We start from the raw sequence: 24047 nt of genomic DNA on the forward strand, positions 1-24047 counted from the left end.
GATGGATTCATAAGATGTATACCTGTGGTGTTGAATGCTTTCATCGGGAAGCATCAGGCCTGCGTTAATTCTTTTTCTGTGATAAAAGGATGAATCCTGGAGGGGAAGGGCTTTTTCCTTTATGTGCCCATTTTCAAAACAACTGGTCTGTGTGAATCCTCTGGTAGGACTTGTACTGTTTTGTACACATTGTTATGAGGCTGCAGTCGTAGCTCAGGGGTAGAGCTCTGCAGGCATGAGGGGCCTTTTGTTCAGTACCCAGCACCAAAATGAGCTGGGTACTAACCCAGTTCTAGAATGATGAACAGTTCTCAACTTCATGTAAAGCCCAGTGTTGCCCACTTGACCTTAGTGTTCCTGTCGCACAGTACAGAGTTTGCTTGCTGGAGTTAAGCTGTTCTTGGTTGTTTGCTGATACCTTCATTCCTTTCAGAACTCTGGTCTCCTTTAGTGGAGAAGTATTTTAAGGTCATTAGTTAGGTAATCTTTGCTGTGAGATTTTTAGTCATCACTATGTTGTTCTTTTCAGTGGCAGAGCTAGAGAGGGGCTTCAATAAATTCCCTCCGGTGTAACTAATCAAATTGTGAATTACAGGTTGCCTTTTTTATAACCGAATCACTTACACATGTCTGTGTCCTTTCCACATATGGGTATTCCTTCTCAAGGATATATTGTGGAATTAGAATATCTTCTAGTGGGTCAGTAATTTAGGTAAAGGCATCTGATGCAAAGCCTGATTATCTGAGTTTGATTCCTAGAACCTACATAATGAAAATAAAGAATCAACTCCTGCAAGTTATACTCCGGCCTCCACACTCTGCCTTCCGTCTCCCACAGGCATGGGCCACCACACACACAACACACACACAGAGAATAATGTTTTTAGTTAAAAATACATTAAACCACATCCTATATTAATATCTTAATCCTGCTTTAAAACTAGTACTTGTATAATAATACTGTTATTCGTACCAGTACAGTTTCACATACAAGGCTGTCTCCATCCTCCATTCCTTCATAAGCAGCTGACTGTGTCTACACTTCTAGTCTGTAACCACTCACATGCACTCTGCTCCTAGATTGACCTGTAGTATTGGCTAAGCCCATGCTTGGAGAACCCATCCTTAGCCAGTGTCCTCAAGCCCATCAGAATCGTATTTCTGACATCTTTATCAATTCATGCACTTTCTACTTGAAAATACCTTCTAGACATGAAACCTTTGGCTCACATTTTCTTATCTGAATATGTTAATTGTTCTCATTTTCCATCATTCTTAGAGAGTAGTAACAATTTGATTTCTCCATATAAGTCACATGTTCTTTGCCTAGGTATCAAAAGGATGTTTTTTACGTCTAAATATTTTTACAGGGCATGCAATATGGTTGGTGGTTGCATGACTCACCGTCTGTTTAATAACGTGGTTAAAAATATTTTCGATTTCAGAAAAATATCCTTGAGTTGCAACCATTTGTATTTCCTCTGTTCTCTGACTTTGGTTTTCTTCTTCCAGCCATATCTTACCTAGTGTCAAACATTTGTCGCTTTTAATAATCCTTTGCCCAAGCATCTTCTTTGGGTCACATTGCTCTTATATGTAAGTCCCTCTTTACTCTCTGTGATTATTTTTCCTGCCTGTTCAGAGTTTCACTTGTTCTACTTTTCTAGGTTTTTCAGCTAAGGCCTTGTTGTGGAGACCATGCTGGCCTCAACCTGCATTGTGCAGTGCAGCCTGGTCGCTTGAGTCTACTTTGTTTTTTCTACAGATGACTGAAGTTCTTTTGTGTTTCCACACCATTTTCTCAGTGTGTTTATCTCGCTTGTTTAATGGGAACATCTTTCTGTTGTGTGCTAATTACCCATACGAACTTACATTCTTGTTTTCTGTCTCTTTTCTTTGTATGGGATTGACTTATGTATTTTTTTTTTTTTACTTGCTCATTTTTTTTTCCATGAAATTTTTACTTTGAAATAATGTTTCTTGCTTGGTTTTGTGGCAGACTCCTTTAATCCCAAGCATTTAGGAGACAGAGGCAGAACTCTATGAGTTCAATGTCTGCCTGGTCTACATAGTAAGACCCTTTCTTAAAAAAAAAAGGAAAAAATGTTTAATTATATTTTTCTGGGGTTTTTTTGTTTGGTTGGTTTTGTTTTGTTTGTTTTGCCTTATTAAAAACTTGGTGGTTGTTAAGAGATTTTGTTTCTGCCTCTGATTCTATTTGGACCTTCTTTCTCACTCGCCCCAGTTCCTCTCCCATTCCTTCCTCTCCTTCAGTGTCTTTCCCCACAGGCCCTGCCCTAGGGAAGACCTCCAGTTAACAGTTAATGTTAGATTGGAAGATCTAGATGCTTAGGCTGCTCTGGCCCCTGGCACCCACCTGCTCCTAATAGATTTAATTCCCATTCTCAAACTGGACCTTTCTGTTGCCTTTCTAGAAACCATACTCCTCCCAGTTGATTACTCTGCCTTCTGTTCCCTTACAGATTTTTCAGGCCTATGGAAGGAAGGGTAAAATTTGTGGTGACCCAAGAAGACCCTCTAAACATGAAATTTTGCCTATTCTTTGGGCCATGACATTTTTTTCCTCTTAATGAAAGATAATCACCTGAGTGTTTTGTTTGCTTTTTTTTTTCCCAGTGGAAATCCTCCAGGGTTTGGTGAGTGGAACCCTTGGTGGCACACTTGGACAGCCCATCAGCAGCCCTGTTGAGCAGGAAGTCATGGCTGGTCCCATTTCCTTGCCCCGGAGAGCAGAGACCTTTGGAGGATTTGACTGTCATCAGATGAATGCTTCCAAAGGTGATCCATCCATTATTCCTTTGCATCTCACAGTGACCTGGATTCTGGTAGCTCTGCCTCCTCTGTCCCTTCATCAATAAATGTCTTCATGAGAGTTTCAAGCACTCAAGAATTCCCGTGAGAATTGTGTTCATTGGGAAAAATAAGCTTTTTTTTCTGTTATTTAGCTGAGCTAATATAGCCAGAGGCCTTTGAGCATCTCTAATGTGAAAAGCTGATATCCAAACTGCTGCATAGTTCAAAACTTCCTGACATGTCACACTGCAAACTCCACACTTGAAAAGTTGCACTGAGAACACAAGCATGCATGCCCAAAACATTGTATACCATCACCTCCAGGTGTGGGCAAAAGTGCCTGGGAGATATTCAGTGATTCTGTGTCTGTACAAGAATCCCATCTTCCAAGCATCTTATTACTACATGTATCTGAAAATCTGAAGCTCAAACTCTTCTGGTCCCAAGCATCAAACAAGGGGATGCTAAGCTGTGTTTGGGTTTTGTTTTGTTCTGTTTGGGTTTCATTTTCTTGCTTCTCCATTAGGGAAGCTGTGTCAAGTGGCCAAGTGCCACTGAGTGGCTTCCTGGCCTATTTTTATTTTGGACATTAATAGGATTCAGAACTATTAATACCCCTAAACTACCTATATTGTTTTCATCTGTCTGTGTTTTATTTAGGAGGTGAGAAAGAAGAGGGTGATGACGGCCAAGATCTTAGGAGAACAGAATCGGATAGTGGTCTGAAAAAGGTAGGATTTTCTAGAAAAACACTCATATCTGTACACCACTTGGCACCTACTTGGACTTCATTACCCTTTTGAAGTATCTTTCTGTGATCTGGCTCAGCAATCAGTTTGCCACTAGTCATGAAATTTCATTTCTTGGGGAAGCTCATCCTGAGAGCAAAGCACACAGTCAAGCGGCCCGTATTGTTGGTGTCTGGGCTGAGAGTCCTCATTACAAATCCAGTTCTGCTGTGCTCTCCAGTGTCATTTAACAGTCTCCTTGGTGCTCCTGATCCTGCTCCGCGGGGTTTATTTTAGTAAAATTTATTTCAACTTCTTCTCCTCACACCTTCCAGGGAGATGCTATGGTAAAAAGAAAGGAAAGCCAGAAGTACAGGGTAACTTATTGAATATAGTTTCTACATCAAGATTTTTTTTTTTTTTTAAGAAACAAGGTGGCATATCCATTTTAATATTTAACAAAATAGACTTCAAAGGTGATAGGGAAGTACCTTACATATGTTTCAAAGGAAAATTCCACCAAGATAGCATTTCAAGATTTTTGGTTTTTTTTTAATGTGATTTTGTTGTTATTTTATAGGGTGGAAATGCTAACCTGGTATTTATGCTTAAAAGAAACAGTGAGGTAAGGATTCTATGAACTATATAGGATATTTATTGGGTTACAAATGTTCTTGCTTTGCTATGACAAGTATCTTGTGGCTTCAATGTTCTATAACTAAAGAATATAGCTGTGCATTTCCTTGGCTTAATCTCCTCACTCTCACCCCTCCACCACCCCCCCCCCCTCCACTGTCTCATTTGTTTTTCTGCGTGTAGGCCAGGCTGGCTACAAACTCACAGAGATCCATCTGCCTCTGCTTCCCGAGTGCTGGGACTAAAGGTGTGCGCCACCACAGCTATATAGCTTTGCCAGGGAGCACCTATTGATGCCTTCATTCTGGGCCCACAGAATTTGCAGCAGCTTTTCCTGGAATGTAAAGGATCCCAGTGGCCACAAGTCTAGAGTATGGGAGTTAAACTGTGACAAATTCTCCCTAATAACCTCTTAAGCATACTGAGTTTGCCTCTTTGAACCCATCTCTTTTCCTGCTAGGGAGCCTGATAGCCTTCCAATGGGAAACCAGACCCTGGGGATAGGCTGTCTGTCTGTTACTCCTTCCCTCCCTGGAGTGCTGCTGTCACTGGGCCCCACCCCTGAGGCCTGTTGGAATCAGTTTCAGGGTCACTGCTGTCTCCTAGACAAGTGCTCTTGCTGAGTCTTGCTTTTGTGTGTCCTATACACTTGAATCCATGCCTTTTTAGGTGTTTCTCAGGGCTGTTTCTTGGATTTCATTCTTCCTTGTTGTATTCATTATCTTAAACCCCTGGGAGTTTTGTTTTGAAATTTAAAACTACTTCCTCCTCTGCATTCCCCCTCAAAAAAATCCAGAGGATGTTGTTTTATGTTTGTTGGCAAAGGAGTTTGCTAAGGGACTCTCCCTGATGCAGCCAGGGCCTGCGTCCTGTAGGCTGATGATCTCTGTATCTGTCTCTTGAAATGAGCTGTCAGCTGATTATTGCCATTTGGCAAAGTCCCCCTGCATTCAGTGAGAAAGTCTGATGGGAAATAATGTGCCTGGCTTTCACCCTGGGACTACACAGCTGCAGTTGGCAGGCGTCTGCGCCTTCGGTTAAGACTCGGTGTGAGCACTAAGAAAGGACTAAGCTTGGTTCAAGTATTATAAAAAGAGAAATGTAAAGACTAGCAATATAAATCATCTGAATTTAAGCATGACCCATCACTGTAGAGTAGTAACTGTTAAGTGTCTGTGTCTGCCCTTTTCTCATCCATTGCATGGTCATGTGTGTGACCTTCCAGAGGTCTCTCAGTGCATCAGAGGCATCTTCTCAAGACACAGGAGCACAATGCCTGCTGCTGAACATGTGCATGTTCACCGCTTCTGTCAAGTCCTAGAGTTGGATCTTTCTGGTGGCTAATCCCTCTTCTACTTTTTTTCATGTTACACTTACTGCATGGCTCTTTGATTTTCCTCACCATATTACTATGGAAGGAGCTAGTGTCCAGCTGGGTATGTCCATCCTCATTTCACTTTCACCAGCATCGAACAGTACCATCTTTAAGTTGATGTTGTTGCCTTGATATTTCAAACAGCATTTCTTGATTTGTGCATGTGTATAGATGTGCTCTGTGGAGCTCAATTATTAAGCTGTACCTCTAGTCCCTAGATGCTTTTAAATGTTTTATATTGTTAGCTAATTTGTACTTCTGAAGTAGAATATTCCCTTATTTCCTCTTGTATTTTCTTCTAATTCTTTTATGATCTTTTTTCTTCTTTTTTATTTTATGTGTGTGGATACTTTATCCCCTTGTCTGTGAGTACTTGCAGTGCCTGCAGAGGCCAGAAGAGGTCAGTGTATCCCCAGAGACTGGAGTTACACAGTTGTGAGCTGCCATGTGGGTGTTCAGAATCAAACCCAGTACTCCTACCCACTGAGCCATCTCTATAGCCCTTATACTTGTAATTTATATGGGTTGTATTGTATTTTTCTCCAGTGTGTATGTGAACCAAGGTTTCTAACTTCAAGTTTTCAAGAAATGAAGACATTTCTCTTAGAAAAGTTAATTAAATATTTTTCCTTTGCCCTTGATTATTCATGAACTTAATGTAAATTTTCAGGGCATCCTTTTTTTTTTTTTAACTTTGAGGTGTACACTAACTTTATGTTAACCAGTTTTAAAGTGGAAGCTCTGTGTATACCTTTTAATAGATGTTTGCACATGCATGCACAGCCATATATCTTTACTCTTGGCTGCTTGCACTCAGTTACTCTCTTGGGTTCTTTCCATTTTAAAAGATTTCATTAAAATGCAATGTCTTGTTGTGCTCTGAAGATACTGTATCCATGTGATGTTCCTGAGAGTCAGCAAAACTGAAATGAATGTTTATCCCTTTGCCAGCAGGTTGTCCAGAGCATCGTTCACCTCCACGAACTCCTTAGCATGCTGCAGGTACACACATCACCTTTACATGTGTTCTTAACTTGCTTAGAAAACATAGCACAAAGATTTTGTTGACCTCAATCTTTGGGATGTATAAGTTACTTGTTGGTAAATAAGCCAAAGATTAGCTTCTGGTTAAGAATAGCTTCTGGTTAAGAAAATGAAGAAGACATTACAGCATGTGGTCCTTCCAAGAGCAGCTTGAAGAGCTGGTTAACTCTAGGACCTGCTTGATAGTATGGGACCTTCTCCAGAGGCTGTCTACCCTCAGGAAACTTTTCCTTATGTCTCTCTGGTATTTGTAAGGGTATCACTCTCATATTCTTTGGTACTTCCCAGGGACCACCCTCTTTTTCATCCCTTTCTTTCTTGAAGAGTTTACCTGTCTCCTTCCTACCTTCTCCCTCCTGCATAGCACACACACTCATCCCACCCCAAAGTACCACCAAGAATTCCAGAAAATGTATGACCATGGCCTGTGAGATGGCTCAACAAGCAAACCTGAGTTCAATCCTCAAGACCTACATAGTAGGACGGAACTGACTCCCACAGGTTGTCCTCTGACCTTCACATGCTCTCTTTGGTGCATGCATGCATGGACACACTGAATAAATTGGAATTATTTTTTTTATCTTAAAGAGAAAATAGATAACCAGGCTTGACAAAGTTGAGTTCCCACATCTTTGACACTGTTTGCAAACTGCCCAAAGTTGCCATGAAGCATGTTGTTATAAGACCAAACTTAAAACATGAGAGGGACTTCATTCTGTCCCAGTACCCTAGTGTGGGGTCAGGGAAGGATCCCTGCCTGTGGCTTTTCTCCTGGGCCTGAGTTGTACAATTGTTCTCTATGCCATGACAGGGTGTCGTGCTACAACAAGATAGCTACATTGAGGACCAGAAGCTGGTGCTGACCGAGAAGGTACTCACAAGGAGTGCGTCCCGCCCCAGCTCTCTGATTGAGCAGGAGAAGCAGCGGAGCCTGGAGAAGCAGCGCCAGGACCTGGCCAACCTTCAGAAGCAGCAGGCACAGCACCTGGAGGAAAAGCGCAGGCGTGAGCGAGAGTGGGAGGCCCGGGACCAGGAGCTAAGAGAGCGAGAGGCCAAGCTGGCCGAGAGGGAGGAGGCAGTCCGCCGTAGACAGCAGGACTTGGAGAGGGACCGTGAAGAGCTCCAGCAGAAGAAGGGCACTTACCAGTGTGATTTGGAGAGACTACGGGCTGCCCAGAAGCAGCTGGAAAGAGAACAGGAGCAACTGAAGCGGGACACAGAGCGGCTCAGCCAGAGGCAGATGGACCAGGACTTCTGCCAGGTACCTAAGAGCCTGTGCCAGGCCTGTAGATAGGAAGGAAGGGGCATCGGACTGTGACGACCAGGCAGTGACTGAGAGTGATGGTAGGAGCCACGTGGAAGTGAACAGAGGAGACATTCGTGTTGTACGGCAGCTTTGCTTTACCCTGAACAAGGGGAGGAAGTGGGCCTCACTCAATGAGACTGAAGAGGGGGCAGAGATACTGAGACTGTAGCACAGAGAAGTCAGTGGGTCCTTCAAACTAGCAAGCACTTTCCTCAACCACCAGCCTGGACCAGAGTAGCTTCAGCATGTCTGCAAGAGTAGCTGTTAGCCCTTGCCCCGTAGCACATGGTAAACCACGCGTGTGTCCCCACAAATAGCAAGCTTACCAAAGGTAAAGGAGCCCATAGGACCTACGGGCCTGCCTGTGGTCATGAGACAGTAGCAGTTAGCTCTGCTACAAGATAAAGAACCTGTTGAGAGGATCAGGGGGTCAGAGACAGAGGGGGAAGCCCAGCAAGTGATAGAAGGTAGTCATCTCCTGTGCGCAGGTGATGTCTGGGCAGGGATGTTCAGACAGCCCCACTCAGCATAATGCCTCGTTTGGCTTGATCGTCTTCCCTGCTCTTGTTTCTCAGTAGCTGGTGTAGGAAGGCTTTCTGTCATTCAACATGCTGAGTGTGATGTTACTGTGGTGAGATCATCTGTAATTGCCTTAGAACATGGACACTGGAGACAGAGAGATAGTTTGGCAGTGTATACATCTCCCTGTCTTTTAAAACTGTTGTCATATTGACATTTAAATGACCTTGGACCATGAAAGGAAACTGAAGCGATGTCTCCAGAGTCCGGCAGTACTGCTTTTTCAGAAGAGCTTCTCAAATACACAGCAGGGAGCAGCCAGTGGTTCTTTCTGTTGCTTTCTCTAGCAGAAGGGTAGATCTACTCACATCTCAATAAAACCAGCAGAATTTTGACAAGGGAGGGTCGGTTCCCAGGCTACAGAAAACACAGATGGGATGATGCTCTTCTGTTAACACTCTAGCCTGGCCAGGTTCATAAACACTGCCCCGAAGTGATGTCTGCGCTCAAGTGTAAGTCAGTCTTCAGATGAGCAGCAAGCCTGTTTCTTCAGGGCATGGGAGTTCTTTTCTAAGTTGCCTCATCAAAGATGAGACTTGGACGTGATGGTTTTAACATGCTCATAGATAGTACTTGGGAAGGAGCAGTAACATGAAGTCCTGTTTACAGTTCTTTAGAGTGTGGCCACCAAGGTGCAGATGGCTTCCAGTTTTAAATGCCTTCTTTGAACACATGCAGGTCTCGAATAAACACGGCAGGCTGATGCGAGTCCCGTCCTTCCTGCCCAATCCGGATGAGTTCTCCTTGCCTTCTGCACCTTCCATAACCAAATCGGGGTCATTGGACTCAGAACTTTCAGTATCTCCTAAAAGGAACAGCATCTCTCGGACACACAAAGATAAGGGGCCTTTTCATATACTGAGTTCAACGGGCCAGACGAAAGTTCCAGAGGGGCAGAGCCAGGCCCCCGCCCAGCACCTCCACTTCCACCCGCCTTTTTGGGTTAGCTAAGCCAAAGGAAAAGAAGGAGAAGAAAAGGAAGGGCAAAGGAAGCCGCTCTCAGCCTGGTGGTGAGTTACCCACACTACACTGCTCCCTGTGGCCATGGCATCCGCAGCCTACAAGAGAGGATAGTGATGGGGGTTGGGGAACATTTCAGATGTACAAAAGCCAAGCCCGCCCTTGCCCACCAGTCCCACCTGCTAAGAACACTTGTTGGGGGGCTATAGATATGACCCAGTTGATAAAATGCTTGCCTTTCAAACATGAGGAGCTGAATTCTATCCTCCAGAGATGGGAGGCAGAGGCAAGAGAATCTCTGGAACATACCCACAAGCTCGAGTAGTCAAGAGTAGTGAGCTCCAGGTTCAGTGAGATACCGGTCTCCAAACTAACAAAGTAACAGTAAGCCTCTGGCATCCGTGCACATAGAGACACATGAAAAGAAAGCCTGTGCAGGGACTGGAGCAGTAGCTTTGAGGCTGGAGTCACAGCCCTTGCAGAGAGCTCAGGCTCAGTTCCCCACACCCACACAGCAGCTCACACTACATCTAACTCCAATTTCAGGGGATCTGGCGCCCTCTTCTGGCCACTATGGGCTGAATGCATGCATGAATCTGTTGTACATGCAACACGCATAATCTGTTTCAGAAAGAATGCTTGTGCAATGAGCATCCAAGACCTTTTTCTGGGCCTCCTGTGTATGTGGAGTACAGGTTTAGTTTCTCAAGTGTCCTCCCAGTTGAGGAACTCACCTAAATGAAGTCATCCAAGCCCTCACTATCTTGCTAGGTTTGTGCTAGTGCCCAGTACAGTAGTAAGGTTGGGTGTGTAAGGCAGGTCATATATACTCATTTCCCTGGGAGAAGGTAGGAACTGGAGCTGAGAGGTTCACAAGCAGTGCTCACAGAGCCTGCCTGTTGTATCCCACATTTTCCTGAATCCTTTGCTATGTCTGCCTTCACATTAAGACTAAACTGTTGCTTCTGCATGAGATAATACATTTCTAGGCCCGTTTACAAACATGAACAGCAGTGCTGGGTGAAAGTTCATAACTTTCTAATCAGTATGCGCCCAGAACCCCAGTCACCTGTCACACACAGCAACTTGACAGGACAGGAGGTGACATCAAAAGGCTCATGGGTTCACTCTTGGTTTCACGGTTGCAGATGGTCCTGCTTCGGAAGTAACAACAGAGGGTGAAGAGATCTTCTGTTGACCGTCTCCTCTGCCAGGCAGCCACCGTCCTACCCTGACCTGATGGCAGTACTGCTGCGGCACTCCGGCGGCCCCTCGTGCACAAGTCTCCTACACTGGACGCCCGCTACCCCTCAGCGTCCAGTCGTCCTGAGCTACCCCAGGTGCTGGACAAGAAAGCGCGACACCTGCATGTCGGGGTGGGGAAAGGACACCTGAGCCGTGATCTGTGACTGCCCAGGATTTGGGTGGGCCTGGCCTTACTCAGGGTATTACACCGAAAGTAGTGACCCCAGAAGTAGGTGATAGCTTAAGACACGTCAGGATTCCATCAAGGCTCAAAGAGGTTTTCCAAATGCAACCAGAATCAAAGAGCAGATAGTGTAGCCTTCGTCTGTGTACACAGCCTTCCTTCCAATCAGGATAGCTTGGGCCAAGGGCAAGCCCATGCCTGGCTGGTGGTGTGCAGGTATACAGTGTTTCACCCTGTGGTCCTGAGAGTGGGTCCCTTGAGACGGCCCCTGTACACACACCACCCCCTTCATATGTCTTCCTCATTTTATTGTAGGAAGAACAACAGTGTGTGAAGTCAGCGAGAGGCCTGATGTGTAGGGAAAGCACGTAGTCTGCACCACTTGATCTCCATACACTAGGCTGAACTGTCTGTCTCACTTCACATTCAGATCAGGAAGAAACATACTGTTGTCCCGGGTGCCCATCTAAATGCTCTGGGCACAGAGGAAATAGACAGAACTCTTCTCCACTGTCCCCAGTATGACACCTTCTAGTTGTTACTGGACTCCCTGTGGGTGCTCTCAAGCCACCTGTGTGGTCTAGACTGTCCCGAGGCCTCTCCATGCCCTGCTCTAGGGTTACTGGTTCAGGTGCAGCAGTAAAGTCTGGTTGGTGGTTTCACCAATACAGACAGGGGAGCTGGCCCTGGAGTGTGTCTGGCCGGCTTCTCCAGTCACTTCCTGTCACACGGCCTCCTCCTCACATACGGTTTTCAGATGCAGTTTGCTTGGTTGTGCTCTTACCCTTAAAGCTGTCAAGTGCCGCCTATCTCTCTTCTCACCCTCCATCTCCACGTGTTGATCTAAGCGTGCTTGAGGCTCCCACGAGCTTGTGTGTGCAGGACAGTTCATTGGTAATGTGCCCTCCAGGGCTCACGCACCTGTCCCTCAGGCTACTCCCCGCGAGGGCCGTGCTGAGGTCTGTGCTTCACACGTGGCCTTCAGTTCCTGGTTTTGCCCTCAGAAGCATGGGCCTTCGAGCACAGTTGTGCAAAAACAAACCTGTGTCTTGGTGCTTGATGGTGAGCTGCAAGCTGGACTTGCAGATACAGATATTTATCTTTCAGTTTACTTGAAAGAATTCTGATTTAAATTTTTTAGCCTAAATTTTGTTTTATTTATTTTGTGTTTGTGTTTTGTTTTTATTTTATTTTGAAAGCAAACCAGTACTGGCCCAACAGTTTGAACCACCTTTTCAGTACAGAGAATAAAGTGTGTGTCCCAAGTGCATGACGGTCCCAAGGGTCGAGATGGGAACTGTGCCCTTCCCTCCCCTGCTCATTTTTTTCATAAGGAATGTGTTCTTCCTTCTTTGGAGATGTTAAAACTTTGCCTCTTTTTGATGAAGCCGATTTGGCTCTTTAAAGTCTGATATTTTTTTCCCCTACTTCCTTCAAGAACCTTAGCAACAAGAAGTTAGCTGCTTCCTTCTCCAAGTCCAGATGGCTGTCACAGCAGAGCCTGCCATGCCTCAGATCCCCCACAGGGTGTGGCTGGTAGTGTTTGTCCCTGCCTCTGAATGCCCCTCAGGGAGGTGTACCCTTCTAGAGAGGAGCCAATCTGCTAGGAGGGAAAGGGCCTGACCACTGTCTAGAGGAGGCCAGTAACTGTTCTCCAGGGTCACTCTGACTACCCAGTGAGCCACCGTACACCCCTGTGAAGCTATTCCTGCCCTCAAGTGTCCTTTACTGCCAACTGGCTGTGTTGTGATTTGCTTGCTTTGGTTTTAAAAACCAATTTTACTTCTACCCACACTCCCCCCCCCCAAAAAAAAAAAAAAATGGTCAGCAACAGTTGGGAGAAGTTTATGTCAAAAGAAAGCCATTCTGAGTTCCCCTAAACTGTCCAGCTTCCTTCAGGAAGAGAGCCATTTGCCAAGAACTGTTTCACCTGCCCACACCATCTGGCCCCCTCAGAAGTCTGTCGCACTTTGGGAATTGCCGCTTGTGCTCTTGCTGAGGACCCTGAAGATTGCCATAGCTGGGCCCACAGCCTTGTGTGGGATTCTCAAAGAGAAGTGTACTTTTCTAGGGACCAGGATTGTGTCCTGTCCTTTTGCCCATGTTTCTACATCAAAGCTAAAGAAATCACTGCTTTGGGGGACAGGTGTAAATTGGCCCCAGCATTGTGGAATCTAGTGAACTTTCTAGAAGGTTGTATCTTCTCTCCAAAAATTAAAATCATCTCAGTAGTTGTCGTCCCATCTGGGTGACATGTGCACTTTAAATGACCTCTCCTCAGCTGTCTTCATTTTTGAGACAATCAAACCTGTTGACTGTTTTCTTAGAAGATGGAGAGGCTTGAGATAAAAGCATGCCAGCATGCCCCCAACCCCATGAGAGTCTCCTACAGGGAAGCCCTCAACAGGATTGATTTTTAAAGGTACGATCTGAATCTTGTGAGGGTTACACCACTAACACTGCCCTTGCTAGTCCCCCACATTGGTTTTCTTCGTAACTTCGTATTAGCAGTAAGCACACGTGTTGATCTCTTTGGGGTGATGTTAGTGTACACAGGCTTAGAAAGGACAGAACCTTGGTCAATAGGACAGAGCTTGCCCAGAGTTGCTCTCCATACAAGTCTTTGATGTTTCCTTCTGTCCCAGGGGCTCTCTTGCCAAGCCTTTTGGTATTTCATGGGGCTTGAGTTGACTCTGACCTGTGTGTGCCCAGAAGACAGTCCCTGAGAGTGGGCTTCCATGCCTGGACAGCTGAGCATGGGTGCCTTTGGGGGAAGCAATGACCCAGGCCATCCATCCCTACAGACACCAGGGGCACAGTGTGTTTGGCTTATTGTTTTCTCTAGTGTGGCCGGAACATTCCTAGTTAACCAGAGCTTTGGAGTCTGTTGCCTGCTGGCCAGGTTTAGAAATGCAAAATATTCTAATGCTGCCATAAAAGGGGGAGGGGTGGCAGCAAAGGCCTTTTCTTGCACTCCTGTGATTTAATTTGTCAAAAGATTGACAAGACAGGTCCTAAGTTACTTCTCCATCTCACTAAGGTGTAAGGTGGGTGCCCCCCACAAGTGTGCCCTGCTTCGAAACCAGGCAGGCGCCACTGCCACAGACCCCAGAGGGCCTCCGCAGGAAGCACCGAGCCTCTGCCTTAGACCCTCTAGCATCAGCTGCCCTGCCTTGGTTGCCTCCTGCTGGGATGTGTCTCAGGGTTCCTCCTGAGGCCTGGGCTCTACAGAAGGTGGGCAGGGTACACCTATACCTCTGTTCTTGTTAAGTCGTCTCCAAGTGCTGTATGAACATTTCTATACTAAGCCCTATTAAATAAAAAGTTGGGTTAAACCCAAGCGCTGTATAGTAATTTGTAATTATGTATAAAAGTGCAACAGTTTTGAACTGTAAAGATTTTCAATGTGTTTTCTGGAAATTTGCCACAACGTATTGGCTTTGTATTTTATTTATCATCCTTTGTAGTTACTGGCTTCAGACTCTTGTAAAGTCCCCCTCAGACCTTTCAAAAATAATAAATTTCCTTTGAAATCTTCATCTCTGCCGTGACATATTTGTGGTGAAGGAGTATTCACCTCCCCACCCAGTGCAAGGAGGAAGTCCAAACCACACTTAAATGAAATTACACAGTAAAGTTTACATGCTCTATCTCTGTTAACTTCTGCCAGATCACTCCTCTCAACCCAAGAAGCTACTGCAAAGCTAACGAGCAAGTCCTGTCCCCAGGGTTGCCAGGTAGAACTATGGCTGATGCACTCACTCACTCTCCCCAGCCCTGGCTTCCGACTGCTACCAGATCAGCAAAGAGGCCCTTCAGTTCCTCTGGACATTAGAAAACTGTACCACTTGTTATACAAAGGCCATGGGCAAAGCTACTTGGGATCCCAGCTCTGCCCACCTTTTTACCAACAAAAACAAAACAAAAAAACTGCCATGAACAGCTCCCACTCACATTTTTTAGCAAAATCATTTGTAACCTCAGCAATAGCTGCCCCGCCCCCTCAAGTCACTGGAATATGACCCCTTTCTGCCCTTGGTTGCCATTGTAGTTCAGCCCCTTCCCCCACTGGGCAGCAAGTTTGGCTATCAGTCCCACCTCAGTGGGTCAGGACATGCTTAGCCTGCAGAACAGCGGTTCCCATGGAGACCCTCACCTCCACTGTAGCTGGTCCTGTGCTTGAAACAGACTTATCTGGGAATCAAGACTGGGGGGTGGGGGGCACAACATGAGACAGAAAACAGTCATAAAGCACAGGGCCCTAAGAATCCTGGGTGGCCATTCTGTGTGCTGACCCCTCAAGGAAGCCATCATTCAGAAGACCTCTACCACAGCACAAACCTGATGGGCGAAAGTGGCCATCGATGTCCGGAAGGTCCCCATCCCAAAGGGCTGCCCGTGGCAAGTGTAGCCTGTTGTATTCTCTAATGGACCTGCAGTGAAGACTGACTAGAAAGCCAGTGTGACTGCCTCATATAGCCAGGCAGAAACCTAAGCCCGCAGAGGGGAAGTCCAAAGACTAAATACCCAGGGAAGAAAGTGTGCAGATGAGAAAGGCAGAGAGATGCGTCTGAACTAACTGAGCCTATTCCCAGGTACAACCCTAGGACCTGGAATCTACTTCTCAGTCCCAACTCTCCTGCCACTGCAAGGATGCCCCTGAGGCCTCAGAGTGGCAAGTGGCGACAGGAAGGCACCTGGGAGGGAGTGGTGAGTGCCCCAGATTAGAGGAGTGTGGGCCAGGCACTGCCTGCAGCAGGGTGGGATCTTTGCCAGCCAGCTCCCTGCTTTCCCAGATCCTCCGCCACCCCTGCTCCCTGGGTGTCCAAGTTACTGCTCCCTCGTCTGCTTTCATATGGTAATCAGCCCACAAAGCTGTGGTCTGGAAGCCGGGCTTCTCTGGGAGACTTCTTCCTGGGAACCATCTACCCAGCAGGGATCAGGGAGCTTCTTGAAACCCAGCTGAGAGCTAGACCTCCATTCTCACCATCGTCTCCTTTAAGCCCTCCTGAACTGCCCACCCTGCCCAGCCCCTGAATGGAGGGAGTGTGGCCTGGACCACCTCAAGCTGTGATCACAAGCTTTGCCTACATTCCTCCTATCCAAACGAGGAAGGTGCTCACCTGAGCCAGTGCTGCCAGCCCAGCAGATGGTGAGAAATTTGAGGGCCAGGCTGGTATGCCATTTTTTACACAAGCCCACCGAATGAGCAATGGGACACTACAGACTGGACCAGAGAAACAGGGCACAAACCAGCCCTAAGCTGCTGCCCTGGGTGGTATGTTGTGGGGTATTTTGATCTCACTCTGACACACCTGAGACTGCAATAACGTTGACTTTGAATCAGAGGGTGGGGCTAACGACTAGCTGATCAAAATTAGCCGTAAAGGTTTTGGAGAATTGAGGACTTGTAGAGTAGTACCGGAAGTAGTAAGGAGGAGCTTAGGAAGATTCTTGGTCCTTTTTGGATCAAGGAAGCAGAGAGGGAGGAGGTCCCTGGTTGCTTTTCTGCCACTTCTCTGGCCAATGGCTTCTTACCCCATCATCTGGTTCCTGACTTTTTATTGATAAAGCATATGGCATCCAATAAAGGGCACAAGATCAAGAGGCAGCAGCTGGCCCCCGAGTCACCTGAGTCACCACCATGACTGGGTTTCCCTTCCTCTCCCCAGGCCCTCGGCTCAAGTCTAGGTTTTTCCTGTTGCAGCCTCTCTACAGCATCCTCCAGCTGCTGTCCATCTCCAGCCCCAAATGCCACAGGAGTAAGCTGCCCACCGCCAGTCAGCTCATTCATTCAGGAGGCCCATGCCCTCACTTCCGACCATGCAGGCTCCTTCTGCATATCCCTGTGTCTGCTTTTCAGGCTCTCTTGCCCCATGGGTTGCTGGCTCCCCCTGGCTACTCCCCACGCCCATCCCAAGCTGCTGGTCTTGGATTCTATAAGAAAGCAGGCTGAGCAAAGTATAAGGAGCAAGCATCCTCCATGGCCTCTCTGTTTTGCTCCTACCTCCAGGTTCCTGCCATGACTGAGTTCCCATCCTGACTTCCTTCAGTGATGGATTATGATGTGGAAGTAGAAGCCAAATAAACCCTTTCTTCAAGTTGCTTTGGATATGGTTTTTCATCCTAACAGTAGAACCCATAGCGTGTGTGTGTGTGTGTGTGTGTGTGTGTGTATGTGTGTGTGTGTGTGTGTGTGTGTGTGTGTGTGATATGTGTATGGGGGTGGGGACGCACATCTGGCATGGAGTGCATGTGGATATCAGAGGACAACTGGAGTGAATTCTCTCCTCCTGCTTTACATAGGCCCCAGAGATTGAACTCTCAGGGCTTCAGGCTTGCAGGACAAGCACATGGACCCACTAAGCTACTCCCAACTCCCATTATTTTTGAGAAAACTTATCTATAAGTTGTTCAAACTGGTTTGAAACTCATTTTGTATCCCAGGCTGGCCTCAAACTCAAGTTAATGCCCCCCCCCTCCGCCTCAGCCTCCCAAGTGCTGGGGTTATGTGCAAGGATCACTAAGCCCAATCATTTTTTAGACAGTTTAAGCACTATGTGAGTCCATCATCCATTTCATGAAATGTCCAGAACCCCTAGCAAAATCACAGCCATGTTCAGTGTGGAACTTTCCATCCCAGTTACTGCATTCCTAGTGGTGTGAACACTGGGCACCTACTGCTCCATGTCATGGACAAAGCACGGCCAGGAACACTGTGGGTCTGGTAGGAAATAACCTCCTGGACTCTGGAACTGGACACTTGTTTACTGATGGTCCTCTGGAAAGTGACTGGCTACTGAGGGCTCTGCCCTAATCAATGGATTAACCCATTCATGGAGTCACATGACCAGCATTACTGGGAAGTTGTGAAAAGTAGGAGGGGGGAGGAAGAGAGTTGGGGGAAGGGGTGTCCTTGGGGCTGTCCTGCCCTGGTTCTTTACTACATCCCTTCCCTGTGTTTCCTGTCTGCCATGAGGTGAGCAGTGTTGTAATTTAAGAAAAGTGGTGTGTGAGAGAAAGATGCCATAGATGCCATGTGACAGGGCTCGGGCAGAGGGGTTTTTATTAGGGAAAGGGATCATTAAAAGGGGAAGGGAAGCGGAGGGACCAGCCTCTGGAGATAGGAGCAGCAGGAGAGAGGAGAGAGGGAGAGAAGGAGGGAGAGAGACAGAGAGAGAGGAGGAGGAGGGAGAGAAAAAATGGGAGGTGGGCAGGGACCGCTTAAACAAGCATAGTGAATATGCACAGGCAGTGCTCTTAGTGGCTGCAGCTGGGGATGTATCCCATCAGAACCCCGAGGACAGGCCAGAACAGATGCCTGAATACTAACAAGCAGCCCTTACTACATGCTCCTGCCACCATCCTCTGCCTCACCACAGAGCAAAGCCAAGGATGGTGGCCTGAAATATCAGAACTGGTGTAGGAGGCAGAGGTCTCTGCCCTCACTGATAAGCACTAGGGGAAGCTGGAATGTTAAGCACCCAGGGTTGTTCCTTCAAGTGAAAAACGCAGTATCTCTTTCGGCCCAGAAGGCTGGGAGTGGACCAGTTTACCAGCCTGGTGACCTTTGTGCTGTGTGGCTAGAGACTTTTCCAGTACCAGCTCCTCCCCAGACCCTCATCATGAATTTGTTTTTCTCAGTCAATCTATAGGACCTAACTTTATGGACCTTACAAAGACTTCCGGCGTGGTCACATGTGATCCGTGTTTAGCTTATTTTGTTCCTCGAGGAGATTTATGTATGCTCTGTTGTGTGTGCAGGATTTAGTTACTCATCACCAGAACAATGTCCACCAAATTGTGCTGTGCTTACATAAGCCTAAAATAAAACTCTGCCGAAGTTTGAACCAACAATGGCTACTGAATTGTGTTGAACTAAACTTGCCTTCTTGCACAAAAAGACCACACACACACACACACACACACACACACACACAGAGAGAGAGAGAGAGAGAGAGAGAGATAGATCCAGAATGAGCCCTTCCACAACCAAATGGTTCGTTTCTAGCAGGCATTTTATCACAGCTATGAGACATTAACATGGGAACTTCGGTGATTCCAAATGTCCATTCTTATGAATAACACACATGTCACATGTAGAGTTTATATTGCTGTGAAGAGACACCATGACCATGGCAGTTTTTATAAACAAAAACATCTAACTGGAGTGGCCCGCTTACAGTTTCAGAGGTTCAGTCCATTAATCATCATGAGGGGGAGCATGGCGGTGTGCATGCAGACACGATGCTGGAGAAGGAGCCGAGGGTCCTACATCTTGCCAGGAACAGGAAATCGACTGGCATACTGGGAGGTACCCTGAGCATAGGAAACCTCAAAGCCCACCCCCACAGTGACACACTTCCTCCAACAAAGCCACACCACCTAATAGTGCCACTCCCTGTGAGATTATGGGGGCCAACTACATTCAAACTATCACAAGACTTTTTTTAAATAATGGTCTGTCCCTTAAAAATATGGCAACCATGTGTTTCTTGCATCTCTTTAAGTCAAAATGGCCTCATGTCTCGCAGATACAAAGCGCAGTGCTCTTCCACCTACAGTGGGTCCCAAGCCCACCAGACACCACCACCTAGGAGACACAGGCACTGCAGAAATCCATTGTCTATGCTTGTGACCAGAGGAGCCAATGGAGGTGGGCAGTATCAGACCACATACTACTAGGGAAAACTAAACCGAAAACTCTAGGCACAGTTTCCATGGAGTTCAGATCGTCATTTTTGTAAATGGGTATAGATGAGTGGGTATAGGGAGGGATGGGTGGTGGGTGATGGTGGGTGAATGAAGCGACAGAAGAAGGACAAAGAGGCTGACAAAGACATGCTATACTACCATGCCTTTGTCAACTGAATTCCTTTCCGTGACCTGTGCTTTTCTTTCTGCCTCCCCTCGGGGCTGCCCATTCTTAACATGTCCATTTTCTGCTCTGCAGCTTTTATAGTATGGGCAGTACTGTGCTATTCTGGACAGGTGCCAAGTGTGTCTTCTTGTAAAATGAAAGGATAATGAGTGGGGGGCAGGAAGGAAAGACCAGCCTGGGCAGTCACAGTGCTGGGAAAGGCATGGAGAAGAGTCCCTTGGGACTCTTGAGTATGCAGCACACAGCAGCCTGGGCTGGGGGGTGGGGAGCAGGGAGCCCAGGCTGGGGGTGGGGAGAGGAAGCCCTGGCTGGCCTCTTCTCCTGGGGGGGTCCTGGAACCCCAGCACTAGCTGGATTAATAGCCCTGGCTTTCATAGTGGGTAGGGCAGAGAATGCTTGACTGTGCTTGGGCAAACTCTGCTCATGGCAGGGACCTCCTAAGGAAGGCCCTGGGTAAATGAGTCAGCGCTGTATGCTCGCCGTATGCCCTGGAAGGCAGGGGACAGGGACACTCTGCCTTCAGCCTCCAGGCCAATACCTGGCACACCATAGAACACAGCCCTTTCTGCACACTTCAGACTGTGACACCAGGAAAAAAGCCACCACATCAGGGAGCCAAAGAAAGCTTTCTGACCATGCACTTTCTACTTTTCCATTTATTTTACATACCAACCACAGTTAGTTTCCCTTCCCTCCTCTCTTCCTGTCCCCCCACACATACCTCCTGTGTATCCCCCCTTACCCTCCCCCTCTGCCACACCCCATCCACTCCTCCTCCATTCAGAAAGGGCCAGGCTTCCCATGGGAGTCAACAAAGCAAGTCACACATGGAAGCAGAAACAAGCTCTCTCTCTCTTTCACACACACACACACACACACACACACACACACACACACTCCCCACATCAAAGCTGGGCGAGGCATCCCTGCATGGGGAATAGGTTTCAAAAAGCCAGCTCATGTGCCAGGGAAGGTCATGATCCCATTGCTAGGGGCCCCACAAACACCAAGCTACACAACTGTCAACACATGCAGAAGGCTTAGGTCAGTCCCATGCAGGCTCCCTAGCTGTTAGTCTAGAGTCCATGAGCTCCCTTTAGCTGTGGGTTTCCCATCAGGATCTTGTAAAATCCTTCCTCCCTCTCAACTGCACTCCCAGAGTTTGGCCCAGAGCTTGTCTGTGGATCTCTGCATCTGCTTCCATCAGTTACTAGCTGAAGGCTCTCTGCTTACGCATTTTCTAAATAGAGGTCAAGGTCCTTTGAATTTTGACTGTGGCAACCATTCAAACAGAGGAAGCTTGGAAAGAAAGTCTGGGCCATAGGAGAAAAACTGTGCCAACAAGAAGGGAGACACTACTTCTTTGAGAACTTCATGATTGGCTTGGAGCTTCCTGGCAGGCAAGGCAAAATGGGATAGATGACTTACTCCTTTCTCTTTCTCTTTCTCTTAAGTAATTTATTTAAATTGATTTTATGTGTATGAAGGTATCAAATGTCCTGGAATTAGAGCTACAGACAGCTGTGAGTTGCCATGTGGGTGTTAGGAATGAACCCAGGTCCTCTGGAAGAGAGCAGCAGTACTCTTAACTACTGAGCCATCTCTCCAGCCCGACAAATGAATTTCTAATGGAGTTTCTCCTTTGACTCCAGAGCAGCCTGACTGGATTCTCTTTTCCTGTCATTTTTCTATCACACATATAAATTACACTGGCACACACCTCAGATGACTCTTTCTGTGGGGCAGAAGGACATTACGAATGGAACACTACTAGCTTCTTTATCCTATACTGTTCCGGGTTACATATCCACCCTTTCTTTTTCCTAATATGGCTTAGCTTCAGCATCAACCTCGCTGTCCCTGCCTCAGAGAGCATCCAGCATGATGGACCATGCCTGTCTTAGGTTGGCCTGACTCACAGGTTCTTACCTGTCACTGACTACCTGCCCTCGAAGGATGAAGGATGACATCTCTGGGAAGCAAGCCTAGGTAGGAGAACAGTCTGTTAAACTGATGCCTCAGGAATTTCTGTGAGCCAGACCCAAGAGACCTCCCAAAGAGAACCACATTCAGGTGTTGAAGTGCCAGAAGAACCTGAGTGTGGAAATACACTGTGGGAAACACTTAGAGAATGATTAGTGGTAAGACAATACCCCCAACCAACTCATAGGAAAAAGGGGGTCACTCCTGAGTCTACCTCGCGCTTTTGGCCAAGAAAGAGCACATGCATGCAGAGATCAGGCTCCCACATGTTTTGGGAGGAAAAAATCCAAAGAGCCAGCACCACAGCCTCATCCCAAAATCCTCCAAATGGACAGTCTTAACTTTAAGGCACCTGGTAACCAATATTGATTTTAGTGCTCCTTACAGTGAGGCTCCTTACAGTGGGGTGGGGTGGGGGTAAGTTCCCCATTACTGGCAGGAGACAAGACAAGAACAAAGACAGACTAGAACAAAAACAGCAAGTGTGTAGGACCTAAGTGTAGTAGATGTTCCTACCTAATGCACCAGGGGTACCAGACCAACACAAAGAAAAAGACAGGAGGTTCCCTGCACTCACCTTCTCAAGGACCAAGGACATGAAACACACTGGGGCCAACTTACCGAACAAGTCACTGAAGAGGGAGCACCGAAAAGCACTGCGAGCATGAAGACGAGTCCGAAAATATGCAGATTAAAAAAAAAGCAAAAAGTATACTGACATTGGATCCACCAATGCACCTCCAGCAACAACAGGCAAAGAGCAAGGCCCAAAAAACAGCTTCAGCCAAATCCTAATTCAAGAGCTGTTGAGACCCATGCCAGCACGGGATCTACAAGCCCCACGTCTAGGCACGGGATGTTGCAGGTGACCCTGCTCGGACACCCCTTGGGGAAGAAGGTAAGACAATGCAACACCAATGACTTTGGGAGTCAGTGGGTAGCAGGGCATGCTGCAGGCGCAAAGGAAGTTAAACCTGCCTTCATACCCCCTCCCAAGGTCCCACTGGCTCAGGCAGCTGACACTGCTTCCTCATTGGTGTCTCTGGTCAGGTGTCTCTTCATCAGCAGTCTCTGGGCATTGAGGCAGGCTTGGCTCAGGGAGGAAGTGCTTGTGAAGGCTGGCCTGGGCACCTGAGCAGGGCAACTGTGGCTTGTGTAGGCAATTTCTCCTACACTATACAGCTTAATTTCTTACAAAATCAGTGTTGTCCTTAAAAGATACACAAATGAAGGATTGGAGTTAGATAAGAGGGCCCTCCCCTAGACACACAAGGAAAGCTGGTTTCTAGACACAGCTGGCCACTGCCCAGGGAGCCGCCCACCACTCCCATGCTGGGGGCACCAGGCCTAGAGCTCTGCTTGCCTATAAAGTCCTGGGAGGTAAGAAAAGGTAGCCAGACCCAGGGATGGGAGGGGTCAGTAGGCATTCTACCCTTCTGGCCCCACCATCAGCACAGAGGTGTGGCTCACTCTCCAGCTCTGGGTTTTATGTCTTGCTTACTCTCCTCAGTCTCTCTTAGAGCTGGAGATGTAACTTAGAGTAAAACACCACCCCCCCCCCCAACTCATGTGAGAGCCCAGGTTTGGTCCCCGGCACTGTAAACAAAGAAAGCCAAACAATTAATAAGTCCTCCCTACTCTCTAGAATTAGAAAGTCAGAAAGGGAGGGCATGCCCTGATGCCCTTGGTTCTCATCCAAGTCTGCCCAACCCCAGTTAGGGGAGTGGAGATTTGAACTATGTGGGTAGGAGATGCTCTCTGAGAATTAGGACAAACCTCTTGACACAAACTGCTGGCTTAACCTACTCATTTCCTCCATGTTATGGCCTTAATAGGATTCTCCTTTGCCTACATGTACCCGCAGTGCCACACACAGGGTTCAGGGTCCTCCTGACAGGAAGCTAGCTAGCTCCCTGGACAGAGGCTGAGGCACAGAACAGTCACCTGAAAAGGGACTTAGGTATGGCTAGAGGCCATACCTGCAGGAACTGTGTCCCAGTAGAGAGGACAGCTAATGGCGCAGAGCCCAGGGTCTGGCTTGGAGTTGTGTGTCCCAGAGATCAGATTCCATCATTGATCGTGCACCCTAGGAAGTGTGGAGCTCCCTGGAGAAAGAGAGCAGAACTTCTCAGCTGTGCTAAGTCTGGGTGGATGCCTGGCCCCACCCAACTCCCCTCAGTGAGCCAGTAGCTGAGCATCTGCCGAACACCCAGCTTGGCTGCACTCTATGCCCATCTCCAGCGTACACACCCAGGTTCAGGCCAGAGCAGGTCAACTCCTGCCCAGGTAGCAGATGGCTGGAACCTCAGTTT

The 24047-nt window shown here is 47.3% G+C and overlaps 1 protein-coding gene across 1 annotated transcript in view; it reads left to right on the plus strand.

Annotated features, from left to right (window-relative positions):
• Akap13 (A-kinase anchoring protein 13) overlaps window positions 1-12502 on the plus strand; it is a 269583-nt gene extending 257081 nt beyond the window's left edge. The window contains 8 exon segments of the mRNA XM_051206584.1: window positions 2638-2799; window positions 3475-3545; window positions 4123-4167; window positions 6505-6555; window positions 7409-7858; window positions 9161-9394; window positions 9396-9492; window positions 10591-12502. Coding sequence (XP_051062541.1) covers window positions 2638-2799; window positions 3475-3545; window positions 4123-4167; window positions 6505-6555; window positions 7409-7858; window positions 9161-9394; window positions 9396-9492; window positions 10591-10640 — 1160 coding nt within the window. The 3' untranslated portion in view covers window positions 10641-12502.
• The last annotated feature ends 11545 nt before the right edge of the window (window positions 12503-24047 follow it).

Source organism: Phodopus roborovskii, unplaced genomic scaffold, assembly GCF_943737965.1.
Source record: "Phodopus roborovskii unplaced genomic scaffold, PHOROB, whole genome shotgun sequence".
Lineage (NCBI taxonomy): Eukaryota > Metazoa > Chordata > Mammalia > Rodentia > Cricetidae > Phodopus > Phodopus roborovskii.